This window comes from Haliotis cracherodii, unplaced genomic scaffold, assembly GCF_022045235.1.
Source record: "Haliotis cracherodii isolate W230 unplaced genomic scaffold, xgHalCrac1.p SCAF_6, whole genome shotgun sequence".
Classification (NCBI taxonomy): Eukaryota; Metazoa; Mollusca; class Gastropoda; order Lepetellida; family Haliotidae; genus Haliotis; species Haliotis cracherodii.
In genome coordinates this window covers 20,113,415-20,138,355 of record NW_027266319.1, presented here as the reverse complement: position 1 = coordinate 20,138,355, position 24,941 = coordinate 20,113,415, and the positions used below count along the sequence as shown (strand labels likewise).

Below are 24,941 nucleotides of genomic sequence, written 5' to 3'. Positions count from 1 at the left end.
TCACTCCAGACTCACTCACTCCAGACTCACTCACTCCAGACTCACTCACTCCAGACTCACTCACATTCTGAGCCCAGCCTCACTCACTCAAGCCTCACTCACTCCAGCCTCACTCACTCCAGACTCACTCACTCCAGACTCACTCACTCTCTGAGCCCAGCCTCACTCACTCCAGCCTCACTCCCCCACCCAGTAGGTCACAATGGGCAATGTAGGCACAAAGGCCTGTGTGCTGGGTCAATCTGGTATCAACACAAACACAGCTGTAATACTTGACTAAATGATCGCGGACATGTCACAAATTGCATGGATATCTTTTCTTGCAGTCAATTCCAGAGATAACCTCAAGGGGTTTAAGGAATGTGTTAGCGCGAGAGGAAATTAATTTCTGGCAGAATAAATTGTTAGCCAATTATAATTGAAAAGTATGAGTCAATAGATCAATTAAAAGCCAGATTTATGAATGGTATATATCTGTGACTCCATTGTTTTGGAACCCAATTGTCATTGAATTGAGTTTAAGCACTATAAAAACCACGAAATGTTTCCACCGTCTTACATTGAGGCCAGGTCCATTGAGTCTAGGTCAGTAAGGCAATGATATTCATTAAAGGGCCAACTATAGTAGGTATTTTAGGTCCACACTGGTATTTCTATGGTCATTTATATAAGAAGTTCTGAAAGGGTTCCAACATGGCTCTGAAACTCCGAGGCTTATTTATCATCCAAAACTTTCTTCTACAGAAGATATTGCTGGGCTGAAATCAAATGATATCTCCTATATATTGCCTAAAAGAAATTAAATCACAGTTACCGTGATGTCACAATGAAATGACATCACCAATCCCTCTGTCACTGTAGGGGTAGAAGAACTTGTAGAAAATGCTTGGCAAAAATAATTTTGCTTTAAGAAAGAAAGTTATTTGCTGGGAAAATAAACATTATTTGGCTCTTCTTTACAAAAACATAATTGTATGCCCTGAAATAATAACTGACTGAATATTCTTCCTGTAACAAAAATCCAGGCCCCTCCCTTCCCCCAGAAAATGAAATTCCACTCCTATGGTCCGATATAGAACATGGAGAGGGAGTAGAAATACTATACTCCTTCCACATTCATCTGGTGGTTACTATTGATCTATAAAAAAACATTGTTAGATATAATGGATTGAGAAGACAGTTTTCCACTTATACCACAAGTGCTATTGATCTCTCTTCAAAGGTAGCCTTGATTATAACTTATGAAAGGTCAAAAGGGTATGTTTTTTTCGAAAAACATCCCTCTTTCATCTTCGGATGCAGCAATGGCATTTTGAAGTTATAGCATCTGGATGTGATGAAATCAATTTTGACAAATATCTTTATTCTTTTAAAAGTTAGATCAAATTACACTTTTCCGAATATTAATTTCAGATGGAAGTGCTATGATTATAGAAATATGAATGATGAGACATATATTTTGTTCACTGAAGACCATGACATGGCCTGAGTGTCCATCGTTCACTTTCCGCTTTCTTGGAGTGAAATATGATTAATATGTGGTAAAGCTCGCCCAGGTGTTGTTTCACATAGAATATATTAACTCGAGTTGGTAAAAGGGGTGATTGATATGTTTTTAAACTTCCGTAGTGTACTTATATCAGGGACCTGTAAAGATCAGGGGCAGAATAGGTTTTCAGCAACCCATGCTTGCTGTAAAATATGACTATACTTGTTGTAAGAGGTTGTTGTGTAGATCAATATTCATTATGTCAATCACAGCCGCAATGGATTGCCTGGTCCAAACTCGATTATTTACAACATCCTTACCTTGTCAGTGTAGCAGGGCATGGAGTCATCCCACAGATGACATCCTTACCTTGTCAGTGTAGCAGGGCATAGAGTCATCCCACAGATGACATCCTTACCTTGTCAGTGTAGCAGGGCGTGGAGTCATCCCACAGATGGCATCCTTACCTTGTCAGTGTAGCAGGGCATGGAGTCATCCCACAGATGACATCCTTTCCTTGTCAGTGTAGCAGGGCGTAGAGTCATCCCACAGATGGCATCCTTACCTTGTCAGTGTAGCAGGGCGTAGAGTCATCCCACAGATGCCATCACTACCTTGTCAGTGTAGCAGGGCATGGAGTAATCTCACAGATGGCATCCTTACCTTGTCAGTGTAGCAGGGCATGGAGTCATCCCACAGATGGCATCCTTACCTTGTCAGTGTAGCAGGGCGTTGAGTCATCCCACAGATGACATCCTTACCTTGCCAGTGTAGCAGGGCGTAGAGTCATCCCACAGATGACATCCTTACCTTGTCAGTGTAGCAGGGCATGGAGTCATCCCACAGAAGACATCCTTACCTTGCCAGTGTAGCAGGCGTAGAGTCATCCCACAGATGACATCCTTACCTTGTCAGTGTAGCAGGGCATAGAGTCATCCCACAGATGACATCCTTACCTTGTCAGTGTAGCAGGGCATAGAGTCATCCCACAGATGACATCCTTACCTTGCCAGTGTAGCAGGCGTAGAGTCATCCCACAGATGACATCCTTACCTTGTCAGTGTAGCAGGGCATGGAGTCATCCCACAGATGACATGGTTACCTTGTCAGTGTAGCAGGGCGTAGAGTCATCCCACAGATGACATCCTTACCTTGTCAGTCAGTGTAGCAGGGTATAGAGTCATCCCACAGATGACATCCTTACCTTGTCAGTGTAGCAGGGAGTGGAGTCATCCCACAGATGACATCCTTACCTTGCCAGTGTAGCAGGCGTAGAGTCATCCCACAGATGACATCCTTACCTTGTCAGTGTAGCAGGGCGTTGAGTCATCCCACAGATGACATCCTTACCTTGCCAGTGTAGCAGGGCATAGAGTCATCCTACAGATGGCATCCTTACCTTGTCAGTGTAGCAGGGCATGGAGCCATCCTACAGATGGCTTCCTTACCTTGTCAGTGTAGCAGGGCGTTGAGTCATCCCACAGATGACATCCTTACCTTGTCAGTGTAGCAGGGCGTAGAGTCATCCCACAGATGACATGCTTACCTTGTCAGTGTAACAGGGCGTAGAGTCATCCCACAGATGACGTGCTTACCTTGTCAGTGTAGCAGGGCATGGAGTCATCCCACAGATGATATCCTTACCTTGTAAGGGTAGCAGAGTGTGGAGTCATCCCACAGATGACATCTTTACCTTGTCAGTGTAGCAGGGCATGGAGTCATCCCACAGATGGCATCCTTACCTTGTCAGTGTAGCAGGGCGTGGAGTCATCCCACAGATGACATCCTTACCTTGCCAGTGTAGCAGGCGTAGAGTCATCCCACAGATGACATCCTTACCTTGTCAGTGTAGCAGGCGTAGAGTCATCCCACAGATGATATCCTTACCTTGTCAGTGTAGCAGGGCATGGAGTCATCCCACAGATGACATCCTTACCTTGCCAGTGTAGCAGGCGTAGAGTCATCCCACAGATGACATCCTTACCTTGTCAGTGTAGCAGGGCGTTGAGTCATCCCACAGATGACATCCTTACCTTGTCAGTGTAGCAGGGCATGGAGTCATCCCACAGATGATATCCTTACCTTGTCAGTGTAGCAGGGCGTAGAGTCATCCCACAGATGACATCCTTACCTTGTCAGTGTAGCATGGTGTTGAGTCATCCCACAGATGACATCCTTACCTTGCCAGTGTAGCAGGCGTAGAGTCATCCCACAGATGACATCCTTACCTTGTCAGTGTAGCAGGGCGTTGAGTCATCCCACAGATGACATCCTTACCTTGTCAGTGTAGCAGGGCATGGAGTCATCCCACAGATGACATCCTAACCTAAAATAATTTGTCATCTGGCTTTACAAAAAAAACAAAAAAAAACACAAACAAAATTCAATGGACATGCTGGATATCCTGAAAAATAAGGTGTTTTGAGTAAACAGTCTGTCCTTTTTAAAAAAAAAGAGCTCAACAAAAAGTCTTTTTGTTGGGCTATTTTTTTTAATCACAATATTTGGAGAGTGCTGATTGAAAACATATTCTGTCACCAACAAAAACCCCGGGGCACACCCTCCACACCATTAAATAGTCAGTCCCTTGTTGTATCCAATACCTTTGATTTAGTACAACCATATTAACATTACATGTCCCTGCTGGTATCCAATACCTTTGATTTAGTGCAACCATATTAACATTACATGTCCCTGCTGGTATCCAATACCTTTGATTTAGTACAACCATATTAACATTACATGTCCCTGCTGGTATCCAATACCTTTGATTTAGTGCAACCATATTAACATTACATGTCCCTGCTGGTATCCAATACCTTTGATTGAGTGCAACCATATTAACATTACATGTCCCTGCTGGTATCCAATACCTTTAAGGATTCAGGTAGCCTGGTGGTTAAAGCGTTCCCTCGTAACGCTGAAGAACCCAATTCGATCCCCGACATGGGTGCAATGTGTGAAGCCCATTTCTGGTGTCTCCTGCAAGGATATTGCTAAAAGCGGCGTAAAACTGTACTCATTCACTCTCTGTAGTACCTTTGGTTTATTACAACCATATTAACTTTACATGTATTTCTATATTTTCAATGAATATACAGAATTTATTGGAACCTGGTTTTTCAATATTATAACTGGTGGTTCCTACTCAGAGTAGGTTCGCAGCAATTCAGCTATGCTTGTAGCAAGAAGTGGCTAAATTGCTTGCCTGACATCAAACCCCATGCTGACAGGCTGAGATATTGCTTATTATATCAATCACCAGTTTGTCTAATCCACACATTTGATGTAACATAGCTGGAATATTGCAGCGTTAAACTCCACAAAATGAAAGTCTGACAACTGGTAGTCTAAATCACTTACTTTGTGTAGTCCTCTGACGTGACGAGTGTAAATTGACACAGCTCCCATGGCCGAAAGCTATGAATACACAATGCCATTTAGAAACAGGAAAACTGTTCAAAACAGCATTAAACCCAACTCACTCACTCACTCTCTGTTCAAAACAGCATTAAACCCAACTCACTCACTCACTCTATCATGTGTGTCATGTTATGTATCGTCCCTGGCAATCCTGTATGTGCCAATGGTCTGCAGATCACAAAGTCTCAAGAGAATGGCACCATTCCAGCCATACCGTCTTCACTTAACTTTGTAATCTAGACAAAAAATGACCCTTCCAGACTGATTAGTCATCGTAATTAATTTTAGAATGAAGCGTGCACAGGGTTGGCTCGCTGAATCGTGTAACTTAACTGTCTGCATGAAAGCTGTGAGAGTTTACTCTTTGGGCCCATTCTGTGTGGCAATGAGGTGAGGTTCTACCAATGTGCTGCAGAACCAACACCAACCATTGAATTTTCTCCAAGACATACCGTATTCGACGTCATAAGCGCCCACGGCGATATTTGCTAAAATATTGGCTTGGGAACAATCCCAATTAGCACCCCTACCAATTGATCAATGTATACAAGACTTATTTATTCGTGTATAATATGCACTCGAGTGTTTTATGCACCATTAATTATAGGCATTTAAATTCTTGAAAATATATCTGTCGCATAAAATATGCACAGACATTTCTTTTGTATCATATTAGGCTGTCAGCATAAACCACAATATTATCAATCTTTCAACTCTGTTTTTTTTCTTACCACAACTATATTCTAATGGGAGCACCCTTTTTCAGATTTTGAGAGGGCCCTGGGCGCTTATTACGTCAAATACGGTATATGTTTCTCAAAGAGGAGGAGCTGAATACATTTTTTTTCAGGATATCCATCATGTTCAGTGAACATAAGGGATGATAATTGGAGGTTTTAAGTGTATCACACTACTTTACGATGCGCCAGGCCGTATTGCTATAGATATCACGATATATTGCATAATTCTAAATTTTGAATTCAGAAGCAATTTGAAACAGCAGTTTATGATTGAAGTTCGTAAATGGAACAAAACAAGTTGATGGTACAACTCAGGGTTAAGTCATTCAATAAATAGGCATGGATGCACTCTCCGGATTCATGCTTTGGGTATTTGGCAAGTGTATATAACATTAAACTCTTGATAAAAATTGCCATTTGACATCACGCGATATATCGAGCATTCAAGAATGATATTGTGATTCGTATCATGGAGAGAGTGAAACTCAATATACCGATATACCGGTAATACTGCACACCCTTGGTGAACATATTATTTTTATGACCTGAGCCAATTATTTATTTTTTCAGTAATTAATGGAACACCTTTTTCATTCAAAATCCTAAAAGTTCTAAGCCTCTCACAGAAAGAATTGCATCATAGCGAAAATTTCTGTTGTGGACATTATATGATGTCTCAGAGGTATATGAACAAAGATTGGAGTCAGTTAAACATCTTATTTTGCTAGTCAATACAATAAGCAGAGGTCTGTGACCTCAAGAAAATGGATAAATTTGAGAAACATGCATTAATCAAGTTCTTGCAGTTTGAAGTAGTGAACCCAAGTCTAGTCCATAGTTCCAAGTCCTTGCAAGAGCTTAAACCAATGGACTATCCCCAGTCCTTGTCAAGAACCTTTCTGAATGTGAAACTGTTACACAAATCGGTGCCTTCCCAAAGTGCCTACAGTAAAATCCTGAATTGATATGGTGTGATGCTCAGAAAGAGATGCACAGGTTGTTTTAAGTTACTTACATTTTATACAGGAATCTGTCAAACAATAGTGGTTCTGTCCATTAACATAAATAGGGATGAAACGGCGTTCTCATTGTGCCTACAGTAATTTCGGAAGGCATAACTGGGATGTAGGCACAATGGGATTGGACCCACAGATCCTTCTATGTGAGGCATAGAACCTATCAATCAACCCTCATAACTGTCTGTCTGTCTGTCACTCTCATAATTCAGGGGGGGCACGGGTGGCCCAGTTGTCTAAGGCGCTGCGATTCGCTGTGCAGGGTTGCGTCCCTTGGGCACGCCAGAAACCTATGATTGTGGGTTCGAATCCCAGTTCGCCCCAATTATGTTTCTAGGTTTGTCAGCACCATACCCGTGCTTGTAGGTTTCACCGAGGTGGTAAACGTCTAAGACCTGCATCACTTCGGGCTTTCCTCCCACATTAAGCTGACACGCCGCGATATAACTGGAATATTGTTAAAAGCGGCGTTAAACCCAACTCACTCACTCACTAACTCATAATTCAGGCTTGGTAGAATGACTCAGGGTCATGAATAAACAGTTGAAGGACAATGAACAGATATCTATATTTTAATATATTCATGTTATGTTTCACTATATAATACATAGAATCGTGCTTTGTCAATGGAGTCTGCCGCCAAACTAACCCGCCATGTGGCGTGCAGGCACTAGCAGTCAGATGTGCAGTGGCTAGACAAGCTGCCATAGTGGCTGTGTATGAAACATTGTCAGAACTGAAATTTTTTATGTTTTGTTTGTGTATTCCTTCTCAAATTACGTCTGTGGTAATAAATAAAATATTACATTCACAGAGTTTATATCACTTGTCAAATAATTTTCAGTTTGACCTCTGTAAATCTTGGGCAAACTGAAAGTTATTTCACAAGGGACATACTTGATATTAAATTGAAGCTTGTGTAATATCCTATAAATATATGTACATTGGCATAGAATTAATATTAATTTGTGCATTTAATCAACACAACAGGCAATTTGTTAAGGTAATGTTGTGTTGGTCCTTGCATATTGAAAAAAAGACGACAGAACAAACTAATTAATTTGCTTGCTACCCTCGGTAGTTGATGCCATGGATCTGATTAGTCTGTGGATTATGCGATTAGTTACATGTTTAGACAATGTGGCCCACTTTGAGTATTTGATGTTATTAGCAAATTGCAATAATACATTAAAAGTGATACGTGAGGTGGGGTTGAAATGGGGTTTAACGTCGCGTCCAATTTTAATGCACTTATATGTATATAGTGTCTCTGTGTGCGTGCGTGCGTGTGCGCTTGTACTAGTCCGAACTGATGCCCGCTGAGATACCATGCCACAGTTTAACATGAATACCCCGCTCTGACACAGTATACTGACTCTGAGCCTACCGTGTGAAGCCCATTTCTGGTGTCCCCTGCCGTGATATTGCTGGAATATTGCTAAAAGCGGCGTAAAACCATACTCACTCACTCACTGAGCCTACCAGTCCTTGTTTTAGCCCCTTAATGCTGAGCCCAAGACAGGGAAACAACTAGTTCCATCTTTTAACGGCTTTTGGTATGATGCCTCCAGGGATCAAACTCCGGACCCTCTACCACCAGAAAACGGAGGCGATCTCATTAATGTGATAAGTCACAATATATACTTCCATATGAATAGACAGAGAAATTGTGTGAAAATACCTTGGTGAAAACATCATCTATTGATAGTCAGGTCACTGTTCTTGTTCCGGTTCTCTAAGTGACTGGGCTCCTGTCTACCGAAAGAGGCAGAAAGGCGGTGGCTGATTTCTCGAGGGATGTGATTGGATGACACTTAACATAGTATTCGTTGTTCTACAATATCAAATGAAAGCAAATAGCCAACTGAGTGAATTTGTTTACACCTGGAATCAGTTTAGTATACTCATGTAACACCTCGACCCAACCCTTTGGAGGAATACCTGGACAGTGTGTGAATGAGTGAGTGAGTGAGAGTGAATGAGTGAGTGTGTGTGTGTGTGAGTGAGTGAGTGAGTGTATGAGTGTGTGAGTGAGTGAGTGAGTGAGTGTATGAGTGTGTGAGTGAGTGAGTGAGTGAGTGTGTGAGTGAGTGGGTGAGTGTATGAGTGTGTGAGTGTGTGAGTGAGTGAGTGAGTGAGTGAGTGTATGAGTGTGTGAGTGTGAGAGTGAGTGAGTGTGTGAGTGAGTGAGTGAGAGTGAGTGAGTGAGTGAGTGTGTGAGTATGTGAGTGAGTGAGTGAGTGTATGAGTGTGTGAGTGAGTGAGTGAGTGAGTGAGTGAGTGAGTGATGTTTTCCACAATATTCCAGCAACCAGACACCAGAAATGGGCTTCACATATTGTACCCATGTCAGGAATGACAATTGACAAGCTGAGGCTTTAAGCACCTCCTTCAATTTAGTCAATTCCTGTGACAAGCATAGGTTAGCTCAGACTCTTTTTCTAGGGCTTTCTGTATTTTCATGAAAAACTTTCTTGGTAGGTCAACAACAAAAAATGCATTGGGAAGGATTTTTTTAATCATCTTAAATTTTTACTTGGATTGATAGGTGATAAAAAATATATAAAATATGGGACAGGTTTGGATGCTAATAAATATTATAAATCTAGAATCAGAAAATGTTGTTTCATAGTCATTTATAGTAATAGTTGGAAGTATAAAAAAACCCCTTGTTATTCTGATTCTTTTTTTTCTTTTGAGTTTTCTATTTTTAGGGGTGGCAGATTCATTAACCATGCAAAACAAAGTGTAAGGCATAATACAGGGAGACAAATTCAAACTAGCAGGCCACATTTTTACAAGACTTTAAAACAACATCATTCTTTAACTTTTTAACTACACTATATTTGTCAGATTCTCTGACCCAAATTGAGGCCAAGGTGCTCCAAGATCTTTTTACAACACATGTTATGTACCTAACTATCCATTCATATTTCAGTACAGTTCATGAATTGCATGTGCGGCAGACTTCAGTGAGGATGGCATATTTCAATTCCAGCTTCATCAATTTGATGTCCTGTGTTCTACTTCAAAGCAAAGGTCATGGTTACTGTCGAAATGTCAATGATGAATGTTTTGATGACAGGGAATTCAAGGGCTGTTGCAACATTCTGGGAACTTGGCACTCTATCCATGTTGACAGTCATGATCAGTTGGGAGCACATGAATAATGTATTGGGCAGTGATGGAGGGAAACAGCAAGAGTTTTTTCAAGGCTGGGTCACTTTATGTTCAATCGTATCCTGAATTTTCTAACCTGAGAACAAAATTTAAAATGTTGTGTTTTATTGAAAAATGCCTTTTTAACTGTTATGTTTGTGTTTTTGTTAATACTATCATGTCAAGAGGACTGATTTTGAAATTGTCCTTAAATCAAACCTGACGCTTATTATTTTGTTTAATATTTTGTACATTTTTTACCTCTAAAACAAGAACTTGATATGATTTGGCCATGTAGCTTGTTACTTAGACGTATAAAAAGGGTGATGGTTTTACTTCAATAGTGGCTGTTGTAAATACAAGCCGTAGTCGAGCTTCCAGTATATAAGACGTCACATTTCAATGCTATATTCTGGTATCCGATATAGGCAGACGTTATAACGGTGGAAGGAAGTATAGGTCGTGCCAGACGATGTATATAAACAAACATCCCCTTTATATACAGGTACTAATGGCACCCAGAGTCTGTTCAAGTATGGGAGTTGCTATAATTGAGTATGCTACTCAACTTTGATAGGGATAATCAGATATGCCATTCTATTTATGAGAATCAGTTTTTTGTATCCTGGAGAGATAACCATATCTCTACCAAAAGTGGAGTAGTATAGCTCTAGGATTGCTGTGTCAAAGACACTGTTCTGTTTCCGCCAAAATGGCACAACTGGTTGGATATTCATGGAGATTTCGGAATCGTAAGATGTGAGGAAGTGATATGAATATCAAACTCATTCTGATACAATTGTAGTCGTATTTCTGTTGTATTGCACAACCAGGTGATATTGTGGTTATAGAAGCAACTATTGTGTATCGACGTTGTTGCATTGTACCAAAGTGACATTGGTTTTGTCTGACACATGTTTGGCTACCTGTACAGACAGTGTTAGATACTAACAGTTTTAGTCAACTAGTCCTTATAATGATAACATACAGCAAAACCCTTAAAAGTGGCAAATTTCTACTAGTTCTTATGATACCTTAACTATTGGGCAGTTTGGTATTGACTACAGGACTGGTGACTGTTGTACTTCATCACTGAAGGTGAAGCAATTCACTGTGCAGAGTTGCGTCCCTTAGACGTGCCAGAATCCTATGATGATTGATACGAATCCCAATTTGCCCTGATTATGTTTCTAGGTTTGTCAGCACCTGCCCATGTTTCTGGGTTGTACCAAGGTTGTAATGGCTTTCCTCCCACATCAAGCTGACACCCTGTGACTTTACTGTCACAAGCTGAGATAATCCACAGGACCATGTAACTAATGATATGAAACAAACTCGTCTACAATTTTTGTGTGCTTTATTATTATTATTATTATTATTATTATTATTATTAGCTACATGGTCCTGTGGATAAACCAAACTCATTCACTCACTCAGTGTCCACAAACATATGTTATGTCACCTTTCAGTAGACTTCATACAAACATGGTAAGCCAAGTGTGTCTGTGGGGACTTCAGGGGCAGTGGGTTAGGCTAGTGGCTAAAGCAGACCTGGGTTTTATTCCACTATTGGCTCCCCTGGTATCTCTGGAATCCAGGGTATTTGACAGAGTAAAAGGAATGAATAAATCCAAGTCTTGCATACAGTAGCACCTGCTTGACAGACAAGTGGCTGATGTAATATAGGGTACATATAAGTACCAATACTAAGGCAAAGAGGGGCGGTCGGGTAGCCTGGTGGTTAAAGCGTTCGCTTGTCACGCCAAAGACCCAGGTTCGATTCCCAACATGGGTACAATGTGTGAAGCCCATTTCTGGTGTCCCCTGCCGTGATATTGCTAGAATATTACTAAAAGCTGCGTAAAACCATACTAACTCACTCACTCACTAAGGCAAAGAGTCCTTGTCATATCCATAATGCTAAGATATGAACATGTAAGGCTGTATTCAAACATGACAGGACCAAGACTAAAGTTCTCCAGGTGCTTCTTAATTTCCAACACTGTATCGTGTTTATTATCATCAGTTTATTTGCCTGGCAAGTTTTTCATAACAAACATGACACACTGAAAAAAAATTGTTTTGTTTTTGTTTTGTTTGTTGTTTAATGCAGCACTCACCAATATTCCTCCTTTATGATGGGGGTCTGTAAATAATCAAGTCTGGACCAGACAATCCAGTGATTGACATCATGAGCATCGATCCACGCAATTGGGATACGATGACATGCATGAACCAAGTCTTGAGCTTGACCACCTGATCCCATTAGTCACCTCTTATGACAAGCATGGTCGCTTTTTAAAGGCAAGCATGGGTTGCTGAAGACCTATTCTACCCAGGATCTTCACGGATCTAAAAAAATATTATTATTGTTGTTTGTTATTGTTGTTTACTTTAACCTGATGCTTTTATATTGTTCATATTGCGTCCCATGGCCTTGAAGCTGGATGTTGAATTTCATCTGTTCTTATTTGTCTTCTCTTGTATTGTACAGCATATGACACAAAGAAATTTTTTATTTTTTTTCTCTCTCTCTCTCTCTCTCTCTCTCTCTCTCTCTCTCTCTCTCTCTCTCTCTCTCTCTCTCTCTCTCTCTCTCTCTAGGATTCAAAATTAAGTGCCCTTAGCTGGAAATTTTATTTTATTATTTTGTTCAAACTTGAGATTTTTAGAAACTATTTTATAACATCACTTGGGACATTTTAAATTCCATTTGGGACCAAATGTCATTGTCTGAGCAGGCCCAGATAAATCTCTGTACAAAGGAAACAACACTCTTCATATGATATTGTGCTGAAACTAAAACAACCAATTGGTGAGTTCCACACAGAGAGTAGTATCAACTGTAAGCTTGTTTCTAATTTGTCTTGAGTATCTGCAGTGTCCTGCAGACTGCCCTCCCTCCCCTCCCCATTGTGCTGCCAATTGAATTGATCCTCCTGGAGAGGCACCGCAGAACAGTTCTCTGCACGTTGTAATGGTAGCGTCACGATCGTAACGTCATTTAGAAGATTAATGTTAAAGCACTCCGTCTGCTACTTGTGGCTGGTTTTTGTTTCTGCATGGACAAACTTGCAAGTTTTTGGCTTTCACAAAATAACAGATCCCTGTTGGGCACATCGGTGCCCTTCATTTGAATATGTTCCTGTAATGCGTTGGAATAATTCAGGTGTAAACTTGGTTTGGATGTAAAATGGTAATAAATCCTGGTTTACATATTTTGTATGGTTCTTGGAGGATGTGGTTCATTATGTTAAATGTTTATAGTACTTCTCAGAGGATTTGTTAAATGTTGACTATTTTAAGTGGAAAGAATTTTTTAAATATGCAAGTGTTTTAGGGCTAGATTATTCTCTAGCACGTCTGATATGGCATTACATCTGTAGATCAACAGCTGTGTAGTTGTGAGTGAGTGAGAGAGACTGAGTGAGTGAGTGAGTGAGAGAGAGAATGAGTAAGTGAATATTGTTTTATGCAACTTTTAGAAATATACAGAAATATCACAAGGGTGGACTACAGAAATGGTCTTCACCTTGTACCCATGTGGTGAATTTTACACAGGTTTTGAGCATGACGAGCGAACACTTTAACCACAAGGCTACCCCACCTTCACTTATAGAAACAGTGAGACCTTGTGAACTGAGACTCTACTAGATATTTTTACCCAGTATTTCACCCAACCTTTAGATAATCATTTATTAGGACTTCCATCCCTAGTGTTTTGGGGGGGCGGTCGGTTAGCCTAGTGGTTAAAGCGTTCGATCGTCACGCCGAAGACCCGGGTTCGATTCCCGACATGGGTACAATGTGTGAAGCCCATTTCTGGTGTCCCCCGCCGTTATATCGCTGGAATATTGCTAAAAGCGGTGTAAAACCATACTCACTCACTCACTCACTCACTCACTCACTCACTCACTCACTCACTCACTCACTCACTCACCTATTGTTTTGAGAAGAAAATCTGTAAACCCAGAAGATAAAAAGATCCACAGTTGTTAAAATCAATGAACACAAAGACGTTACAGTGGGGAGGACGGGGTGAAAGTATCATACCAGTAATTTGTGTGTTGGGGCCAATTGTGGCATGTACCGCAGTCTGAAGAGGATAAGGGGTATGTGAGCTTCAGTTTAGGAAGTTTTGGGATTTGATTTGAGGGTGTGTTGGGGTTGGTGTGGATTTGGGTTGGTTTTTTTTAAAGCACAGCATTACCGCATTGTCACATCTTTTTAAACACAGCATTACCACTTTGTCACATCTTTTTAAACACAGCATTACCACATTGTCACATCTTTTTAAACACAGCATTACCACATTGTCACATCTTTTTAAACACAGCATTACCACATTGTCACATCTTTTTAAAGCACCGCATTACCACATTGTCACATCTCTTTCAATAATGATGCAAACATTATCATCTGTTGCACATAGTTTCCAATACAGACTTTGTCACATAATACAATTTATTACCCACAGGGTCAGATATAACTGAGTTCATTAAAAGTGTAGGTACACTAGTGCAAATATCACAGTATGCATTGTGTCAGTCATCTGGACGGCATTGTTGATGTTAATCGAAACTCAGTGTGACATACAGACAGAATGAAGTCACACTAGAAACGGTGTCATGGCTAATGATTGGAAACGCCAATTGGTAAATTGTAGTTTACTAGGACAGCGGTGGTGACTAGTGAATTTTTTTGTAAAGAGGAGCTAAAAAGGATTAAGAAATAATGGGTAATAAAGAAATTATATCACATGTTTGTCATACTGGTTTTGCGAAACTTGTATAAGAATTCATTTATTACCCTTGCTCTTTCTTACCTTTGAAATGCAAGAGTTCTGACACTCCTCTAATGAAATCAGTATGACACACATGCTCATATAGTAATCACCTGCCGATGAGGTGACCAGTGTGCAATGTTAGGAAGCAAGCTCCATCACAATGCATGCCACCTTCTCAGTGATTACAGCACAGACAACAAAAAACTCAATCCTCACAAACACTTTAAAAATACCCCCACCACCCCCCTTTTATTAAAATGACCTCGCTCTAATGTCAGTAGTAGGCCTTAATACACCTACCGGGGGCACGGGTGGTCCAGTCGTCTGAGGCCCCGTGATTCGCTGTGCAGAGTTGCGTCCCTTGGGCACGCCAGAAACCTATGATTGTGGGTTCGAATCACGGTTCGCCCCTATGTTTCTAGGTTTGTCAGCACCATATCCGTGCTCGTGGGTTTCACCGAAGTGGTAAACGTCTGAGACCTGCATCACTTCGAGCTTTCCTCCCACATTAAGCTGACATGCCGCAATAAAACTGGAATATTGTTAAAAGCAGCGTTAAACCCAACTCACTCACTCACTAATACCCCTACCTTTTTGGTCAACTAGAATAAACTCATAACACTTCTCTGTAATAATTAATTGTATACATGGTTTTCTTCACATCTTCATAAGTGAAGTCATTACCACTGATAGCACTTGCGATATACTGGTAACAAGATTGTTGGTAATATATGCAGAACAGTTTGATCAGCTAATGGACGTTTTACAAAGTGAAAGCTATCCTTGGTTGAAGTCCATATTTTTTTCTTCCAAGTGATAAACATGGACCATCCCTGCTTCCACAGATTGTCTAGACAGCATCTTTTGTTACAGTTTTAACTCATGTTCCATGGAGGTGAGGTGAAATGGGGTTTAACATTGCGTCCAAGATTATTGCACTTATATCGAGACGTGCATGCATGTGTGTGTGTGTGTGGCTGCTTGAACTAGTCCGGACTAATGCTGATTTTATAGTGCTAGCCCACTGAGATACCATGCGATGGTTTAACATGTGTACTGGAATGGTTAACTCGTGTACTCGGGTCAGTTGGGTCCTGAGTAGGACCTGGGTACCCACAGGACTACTCAGACCCGTGGTTAGTCGCATGATATATTATTTAATGGCAAAAATTCACTATAGCTCAGTGGTTACACTTCAAGTAGCTAATGTTTGCATTTCTTTCTGACAATGCACACATTCCTTTTGACTCTTATGTGTTGGAGTAAAGATAAAGTTTCAGTCAACTTCAGTTTACGCATGATCTGATTGTCTGATACATGTACCTAAATAGTTTTTACCAGGGTTGCAGTAAAACAATTCCGAATCAGACATTTTATATCCAGCTCTTAAGACCAACAGTGCGTACCTGGGTAGGGTCAGGTAATAGTGTGTAGGGTACCCAGGTAGTAAATTTGGACTCGTCCCAGCCTTAATGAATACCCCACTCAGACACAGTATACTGACTCCGAGCCGACCAGTCCTTGTTTTAGCCCCTTAATGCAGAGTGCCAGACAGGGTAACAACAAGTACCATCTTTAACGTCTTTTGGTATGTTACGGCCGGGAATCGAACCCTGGACCTTCTCTGGACGCTCTACCACTAGGCCAAAGAGGCAGTCTGTTCCATGGAAGGAGTTTGATGTTTTTTGTATTCATCACCAGCATGTCATTGGCAAAATATCCACAATGTGTATGGCCATCTATATTATTTTGTGCGAGTCACATCTCCATGTGAAGTTTCAGTGGGGCGGATGGACGGAAGAACATTTACAGAAATACAAATAAAAAAGTTCTTGAAAATATAACTAATATTATGTCTGTTCTAAACATTATGCATCAAAATGGTTCAAATATTTAAAACAATGCAACCATAAAAGTTCATATAGGTTTCCAATTTTTGCAGAGAAACACATAACAAACATTTTTTCTTGAAATGTTTCATAATACATGTAGGTGTATTTTAGTATACTGTGGTTTTCACCTGTAATATTATATACAGACACATTGGCCACACCCATGTCAGCTACTTTACCCAACAGTGCTGCCACCATTAAACATTGCCACTGAGATGAGAGTCAACAATATATACAGACATCCGTATCAGTGTAAAGCAGGGGTCCGGAAAATTTAAAATCCCAATCGGACATTCACATTTATGCCATCCCCTTCAAACAGAGTGTTTAGTACGACTTTTTACACACAAATTACAAGTTGTTACGTATTCATAATATGATGAATTATGAATTGTTTCAATTTAAATTGTTTAATTCACCCGATAATTAATAACAAATAATATCAGTTTAGATATATATGGAAAACATACGTAAAGTCCTGCTTTGAGCAGTTCAGAGACTTGCTGTGCGTAGGAATCGTAACTTTTCTTATAAAACTGTACCATTTGTTCATTAAAACCTCGAACGGCAGTCAATGGCAGATGATGAAAACATTCATTAAATATGTAGCAAATGATCTCAAAATCTTGTTTTTAATGTTATGTATGTTTATCATTACTTGTTAACAAATCTAGTGATCTGATTGGCCAGACTCTTGTCTAGTAAAACTCCTAACAGTCGGCCTGTATGGATGTCAGGATGTCATGGTTGTGACGTAACTTTGGCATTAGAGTTTGTGTATTGTCACATACATTGTATTACAATATATAACAATACGGTGAGCTGTATTGCGATTAGTGGTGTGACGATACACAGTTTTTTACTTCTCGATACAAGTGTTGATCACAGTCACACACTAAGTAAAAATTATTGATTATTACCTTAAATGTTTACCTTAATTAGTGAAAACGTAAATATTTTCATCCGTTGTGCCATACTTGACACTGCCAACTGTAAATCAGTGTGTACCAGGTATATTTGGTCATCCTCACTATAAAAAAGATGGCTTATGAATCAAAGATAAGAGCACATGCAGGTATCGTGATACATATAAGTTAGGTATCCTGATATGCATCGTATCGCACATTTAGTGTATCATCCCATCCCTAATTGCGATACATATTGCAATACGTACTGGGGCCCAAATTATATATGTACTGTTCACATGGTACTTCTTCATTCAATAATCCACACTTCCGATTACAAGAATATACTTATTGATAAACGAGACTACCTATTAATCATCAATAGGGAACATGATTGGAAACAGCGTGAAGCGTGTGCTGTTTACATATGGTTTAGATAGGAACCCAGTCCATCCAAATGCCTCAAGATAGTAGATGTAATTCATATAATTATATATTAATTCTTCTGTGACTGTATCACACACTTAGTAAAAATTATTGATTATTACCTTAAATGTTTACTTTAATTACGCCAAAGAGTAATTAGTACTGAAAGTTAATAGTGAAAACGTAAATATTTTTATCCATTGTGCCATACTTGACACTGCCAACTGTAAATCATCAGTGAGTAAATGTAAACAGTGTGAAGCGTGTGCTGTTTACATATGGTTTAGATAGGAACCCAGTCCATCCAAATGCCTCAAGATAGTAGATGTAATTCATATAATTATATATTAATTATTCTGTGACTGTATCGGAAAATATCGGTACACAAGGGTTATATTGCGATATGGGTATTACTGACAGCCTTATATTGCAATACACAGGAATATCAGTTACAAAGTACACCCCTATTGGCTATCACGTCACTTATTTGCACCAATGGTTACCATACTGAGTTTTCACTGAAATAATTCTTTGTAACTTGTAAACAGAAGTCTGTAAAATGCATTGATAGCACGTGTACAGTAATTTCCAAGCTGAATATCTGTGTACACCCCTCCTGGAGTACAAGACCATTTTGGTAATTCCAATACAATTGCTATAATTATACAGTGTTATGCTGTACTGTTATAACAAATGATTACAATCTGTACAAGTTTGTCATATTTGTTTCTTGCAGTATTTCATCTTAGATAAACTATGTTTTTGTGAGTGAGTTTATGCTTTACTTCACATCGGATATATTTCAGCCATATCGTGACGATGGTTTTAGTCAAAGGTGGATCCAGAATTTTTAAAAGGGAGGGGTCCAAAATATCCTCTCTCAGTCAGATTTACTGTGTACAACACTACATTTGGGTTTCAAAAAGGGGGAGGCTGGACCTCCTGGACCCTCCCTCTGGATCCGCCTATGTTTTAGTTAAGTCTATTTCTTGAAAGTTGACATTATGAAGATTATGGGTCATGATTTCCATTCCATTTCCATAAAGTTTTCAAACTATACAATCATGATAGACTTACTGTTATCGCAAATTACATCAAGTACAAGGCAACACAGTGAGCTCTTGGCACTGATAGACCACAGAAACCAGACACTACACATGCGGATAATGATAGGTTATTAAACCACAATGTCACTCTGTATTGAAATTTACCATTCATCATTAACCTGAAAAAAAAATCATGCCTTCTCATGACCCAAGATGGCAGACCTTGATAATCACAGGCTTCAGAGTGACTTTATGAACTTTTCTCAGATGATATAAAAAACAAGTTATCAAAGTATAAATATTGAGTCCTACCTGACACTCTATAAAAGTTGAAATCTGGAAGTTCTTGTTTTCGATGTTGAGGAGGAAATGTTCCTGTGACAGTAATCTGTGATGTTCAGTTACTGGTCACACACTGTCACAGATGAGAAATCACAGATTGACTCGGGCACGGACACCATCCGCTTAACAATGGAGCAAGTAATATTGACCAGCATGGTGGTACGAGACATTATCTCCCGTCTGTGAGGGGAATACAGGACTTGGCTATCTCGCCCTTGCTCTCTTCTCTGGAACTGGTCCCGATTATAGCCCTGAATGTTAAGCATCCCCAATCAGGCTGCTGTGATGCTAATTGGTAATTGATTCCGGCCTAATTGAAGGGGGGAGTTTACTGACTCTCGAGGAGCATAATTTCTAGAGTGTTTGACGCTTTGTTGATGGTTTGTGATGAGTGCTTTTCATTGCCAGCTATTGCGTGTTCCTTGGGGGGGGTTTAATACCTTCGGCTTGTATTGTCAGATGAGGTCGCTACACAAGACAAGACTTGTGCATGAGCTGCAGGAAATTGAAAGGATAACATAATATTATATTCAAAGTTATTGAGCCTTGGGTATCAACTTGGGCATCCAAGTATAGACAGCTTAATAAAATACAAACATGTTTCTTGTTTCAATAATCCAACTTGCATAAAATGATCAGTTCACTTAAAACATATTTGACTGAAGGAATCATAGAATATTTATGATTCTGTAAAGAACCTTCCGTAATGTTTCTCATACATGTACGGGGCGGTCGGGTAGCCTAATGGTTAAAGCGTTCACTCGTCACGCTGAAGACCCGGGGTCGATTCCCGACATGGGTACAATGTGTGAAGCCCATTTCTGGTGTCCCCCACCGTGATATTGCTGGAATATTGCTAAAGGCGGCGTAAAACCAAACTCACTCACTCACTCAAGACTCATACATGTACAACTTTTACTTTTTAGTGTAATCCTTTTATTTGAGATTTCCTCATTTGTTGCTTCCTACATTATACACATGTGGGGACTACCACACGAGACTAGACTAGACTATCACTTCAGCTTTATGTGGAGGAATGTAATGAGAAACTGGCTCTGATATTTGCTATGCAGGATTGCATCCCTTGGGCATGACAGAAACCTATGATCATGGGTTTGAATCTTTGTTTTTTGCCTTGATCATTTTTCTTGGTTTATCTGCACCATACCCATGCTTGTCGGTTTCACCAAAGTGGTAAATGTCTAGAACCTGCATAGCTTGAGGTTGTCCTACTACATGAAGCTCTCATGCCATGAAAATGAAATACATGAAAATCAGCTTGCTCACTCACTCACTCACTCACTCCAGCTTCACTTCAGTCTCACTCACTCACTCACTCACTCACTCACTCACTCACTCACTCACTTCAGCCTCACTCACTCCAGCTTCACTTCAGACTCACTCACTCACTCACACACTCACAGTTTTCTTTTTGATTTTGCAGATTATTGACTCTGACGACAATTTCCTTCAAGATCGAAGCGAGAACTTCACAGTGTTTGCACCAACCAATGATGCCTTGGACAATTTCACTGCACTCTCGCCAGAGGGCTATTTCAAGAACCCAGAAAACGTCCTGACCATGTTAAGGTGAGCTAATTCTACATCACTATGTTCTAGGACTTGGCCCTGTTCCAAAAAGCAATCTTAGCACTAAGGTGAGTGTAGCTCCCATACTTTAACATAGGCTTGTCGTAGTCGTAGCGCTAAGATTGCTTGACCACACAAGGTCAATGACAAATCAATACATTATATTTAAACACACAGTTGCAGGTTTACAATGAAAGAAAAATAAGAGTCAGCAGCAATAACTACCAGGCTCTAGAATGACTATAAATGCACTCACAAATATACAGAATTTGATAATTGTTGGTTGGTTTGAAACAGGCATGTCTCCATTCTTAAATCCAGAATAGTACGTGTTGGAAAGGCCAGGAATTTGATGTTTCCAAATAGTTATCCAAACCGCACTTGGCAAGTACATTTGAAACTAGTCAATTCAAAAAGGCCTCAAATCGGCCTCTTGTCGCTCTTATATCAGGTCAACCAGCCTTCTAGAAACTGCATCACTCGGAAACATGATACAGCTTGTCATGGTCATGTATAGAACAAGGGCAGATAACTTTTAATTTTAGTAGAGAACCATTCTGGATAACTCTACGCACTGCTCCCAACAGCTGTTCAATATGACCATGACTGCACTTGATATTAAAATTTCTACGAGTAGTTCAATCATTTTCTTCCTCTGACAATTACTACTAAAATATTTCTACTGCTGCAAATATTACTAAGACATAACACACTGCACAAATCCTGATGTTTGTAACTGAAGTTATAGTTAAAACTTTGTTGATCTGATTAATACAGTTCCAAGTGAATTTGTTAAGATTAACAATATTTTCCAGATTAATTGATTATACATACTAAGTATTTTTCTACTACTGTATATGCCTGGTTTTACAAGTTCCTTCCCAAGTTGAAATGTGCATTCTAACCCAGAAATTGGTTCAGTACGTACAGAGCTAAATGGTGAAGTGAGTGCATAAGCACAGACAATCAATGAATAACTAACAATTTATATTGAAACACACAGGTTTAGGGTTACAATGACAGGAGGCAATACACTGGATCACATGTGTGGCAGCAGCAATAAATAACAGGCCCTATGATAAGTCAGTGCACTCACAAATGTCCAGAATTTGTCACAGTCGAATGTCTTTAATGAAGTTCCGTTCATGGATCCAGGAAACAGTGTTGGAAGTACTCAATGAGTTGCTGTTTTCCAGTAGGGATCCCAGTCACACTGGGCAAGTAGATAAGTTGCAAGTCAGGTTGTAGGAATCCTTATGTTGCTCTTATAAGATACAGCCTGCCTTCTTGACACTGCTACCTCACGAAACGTCTCCAACAATGTAGTCAGTCCTGGAAGTGAATCGACAGGCACCTCACAGCAGAGGTGTCAAACACTGGGATGGATCTGTAAAAACCGAAGGAGGCCTCTCTATTTTATGAGCTGCCATGGGAGTATCGCCATAAGCCACGAGAACACTTGACATTTTATAAGTCCATATTTTTCTGCCCTAACAATCATCAAAAATAAACATATACGGCCACATAATGCTGGTTAAAAAAAGAAACACTATCCGTGTATAATTTCATATTTTTCAAATGTCCAAGTACGATCGTCTGAAAATATCAACACGTGACATTGATGAATGTCAAAGATATCACCAATACCTATTGAAAAGAAGACTGTGTGTTTCTTTAGCTGGTGCACGGACTGTTTGTTTGTTTGTTTGTTGTTTAATGCCGCACTCAGCAATATTCCAGCTATATGACGGCGGTCTGTAAATATTTGAGTCTGGACCAGACAATCCAGTGATTGACATCATGAGCATTGATCCACACAGTTGGGATCAATGACATCAACCAAATCAGCGAGCTGACCACCCGATCCTGTTAGTCGGCTCTTATGACAAGCAGAGTCGCCTTTTACGGCAAGTGTGGGTTGCTGAAGACCTATTCTGACCCGGATCTTCACGGGTCTGTGCATGTCAGAAGTGTATCTTATAATCAATTTTAGATTCTGTATTTAAACATGAGCATGTCACTTTATAAACAATAATAAAAGTGTTTCATAAGAAAATACAGGATACAGTAACTATCTGGAAAGTGAGTGAGTGAGTGAGTTGGGTTTAGTGCCGCTTTTAACAATATTCCAGTTATATCACGGCGTGTCAGCTTAATGTGGGAGGAAAGCCCCAAGTGATGCAGGTCTCAGACGTTTACCACTTCGGTGAAACCCACGAACATGGGTATGGTGCTGACAAACCTAGAAACATAATCGGGGCAAACCGGGATTCGAACCCACAATCATAGGTTTCAGGCATGCCCAAGGGATGCAACTCTGCACAGCGAATCGCGGCGCATCAGACGACTAGGCCACCCGTGCCCCCCTATCTGGAAAGTGAGAAATTTGTCTGTACATATTGTTGAAACCATATGCATAGTGTAATATCATTGGGCGCCATGGTGACTCCGGGTTAGAGCTGATTGCCGCAACCTACGCTGGCTGTAAAAATCAACTTAGTGGAGCAGCTGGTCAAGCATGGTGACTGGGTTTATTGGGTAGCTTGATGGGGTGGATTGATGCTCATGATATCAATCACTGGTTTGTCTGACCCAGACATGATCATTTACAGGCCACCTTCACCTGACATATTGCGGGATGAGAACATAAATGAACATACCGTATTCGACATAATAAGCGCCCACAGGGATTTTTGCTAATATTTTGGCTAGTGAACAATCCCAAATAGCACCCCTTCCGATTGATCAATGTACACAAGACTTTTTTATTTGTGTGTAATACACACTTGTGTGTTATATGCACTCTTAATTATGGGTAAATAAATTCTGGAAAATATACCTGTTGTGTATTGTACGCACATATTTTTCTTTTGTATCATTTCAGGCTGTCAGCATAAACTACAAACTTTACAATCTTTCAACTCTGTTTTTTTTCTTACCAAAATTATATTGTAATAAGAGCCCCTTATTTCTAAAGTTGAGAGTTCCCCAGGCGCTTATTACATCAAATACGGTAATTAAAAATCTGAAATGGAAGTATCAGGTTTAATGAAATATTGTTTCACGTCAGTTCTGTCAAAGATACTTAGTTTCATTGATGGTTGGCAGGTTATATCATAGATAAAAGTCAAGCCCAGTGATTGCAACGGCTATGTTGCTCCCCCTGCCAGTTACCCATTGTCTATTAGCAATCTAATAAGTGATCACGGGACCTTGTTTGATGGCAGAGAGAGCTGTTAGATGGTCAAGTGAATGAGAGTATTAAAAGTAGGCGTTTCGGTTATTGTCTCCAGCAGCAGTGTGGTCGGCCGATCTCGTTACATCAATATCCTGCCCACTTAGACAGCCATGATGGAACCACCAACATAATACATAGCATGGGGGCGTCGGAATGATTACACCCAGTGTTAACACTGCCTGTTATGTCTTGGGAAGAATTTAGAGAAGAGTTCAAATTCTAAGCATGTGTTTAATAGGGTTTTAAAACTAGTTGATGATAATTTGAAGAAAGTTTATTTGAGTGGTTTATTCAGAGCTGAGGGGGAGATAATAAAAAACATGTGAATGACAATTTGTTCTCAATGTGGATTCATACAAACACTGTTTAATGTGCTATAGTGTGAAGGAATTGGGGCTGTCGGGTAACCTAGTGGTTAAAGCGTTCGCTTGTCACGCCGAAGACCCGGGTTCGATTCCCGACATGGGTACAATGTGTGAAGCCCATTTCTGGTGTCCTCCAACATGATATTGCTGTAATATTGCTAAAGCGGCGTAAAACCATATTCACTCACTATTTCTGAAGGAATTATTTGAAACCTTCAATCCTTCAATGTGTTGTATAGGTGTAGGACAGTTGTAGGACTGTAGGAATGGTATAGAGTGTTTATGGGCATTTAGAAGTTGGATGTCAACATGACAAGGAGGAGTAAGGATAACAACTTTGTAATGCATACACAGCATTGCAGGGCTACTCCTTGACCCTCTAATGGACATTAAACTGATGAAGGAGCAAGAAGACATTCACCTGATGAAGGAACAAGAAGACATTCATGTGATGAAGGAGCAAGAAGAGGTGAATGTCTTCTCGTTCCATCATCACATGAATGTCTTCTTGTCCCTTCATCACA

The 24,941-nt window shown here is 40.1% G+C and overlaps 1 protein-coding gene across 2 annotated transcripts in view; it reads left to right on the top strand.

Annotated features, from left to right (window-relative positions):
* The window catches only part of LOC139444995 (stabilin-2-like), a 207,475-nt gene that overhangs the window by 153,747 nt on the left and 28,787 nt on the right, over positions 1–24,941 (top strand). For both annotated transcript variants that reach the window (XM_071226035.1, XM_071226034.1), the window contains exon 25: positions 20,669–20,814. In XM_071226035.1, coding sequence (XP_071082136.1) covers positions 20,669–20,814 — 146 coding nt within the window. The remainder of the gene's footprint in view (positions 1–20,668; positions 20,815–24,941) is intronic.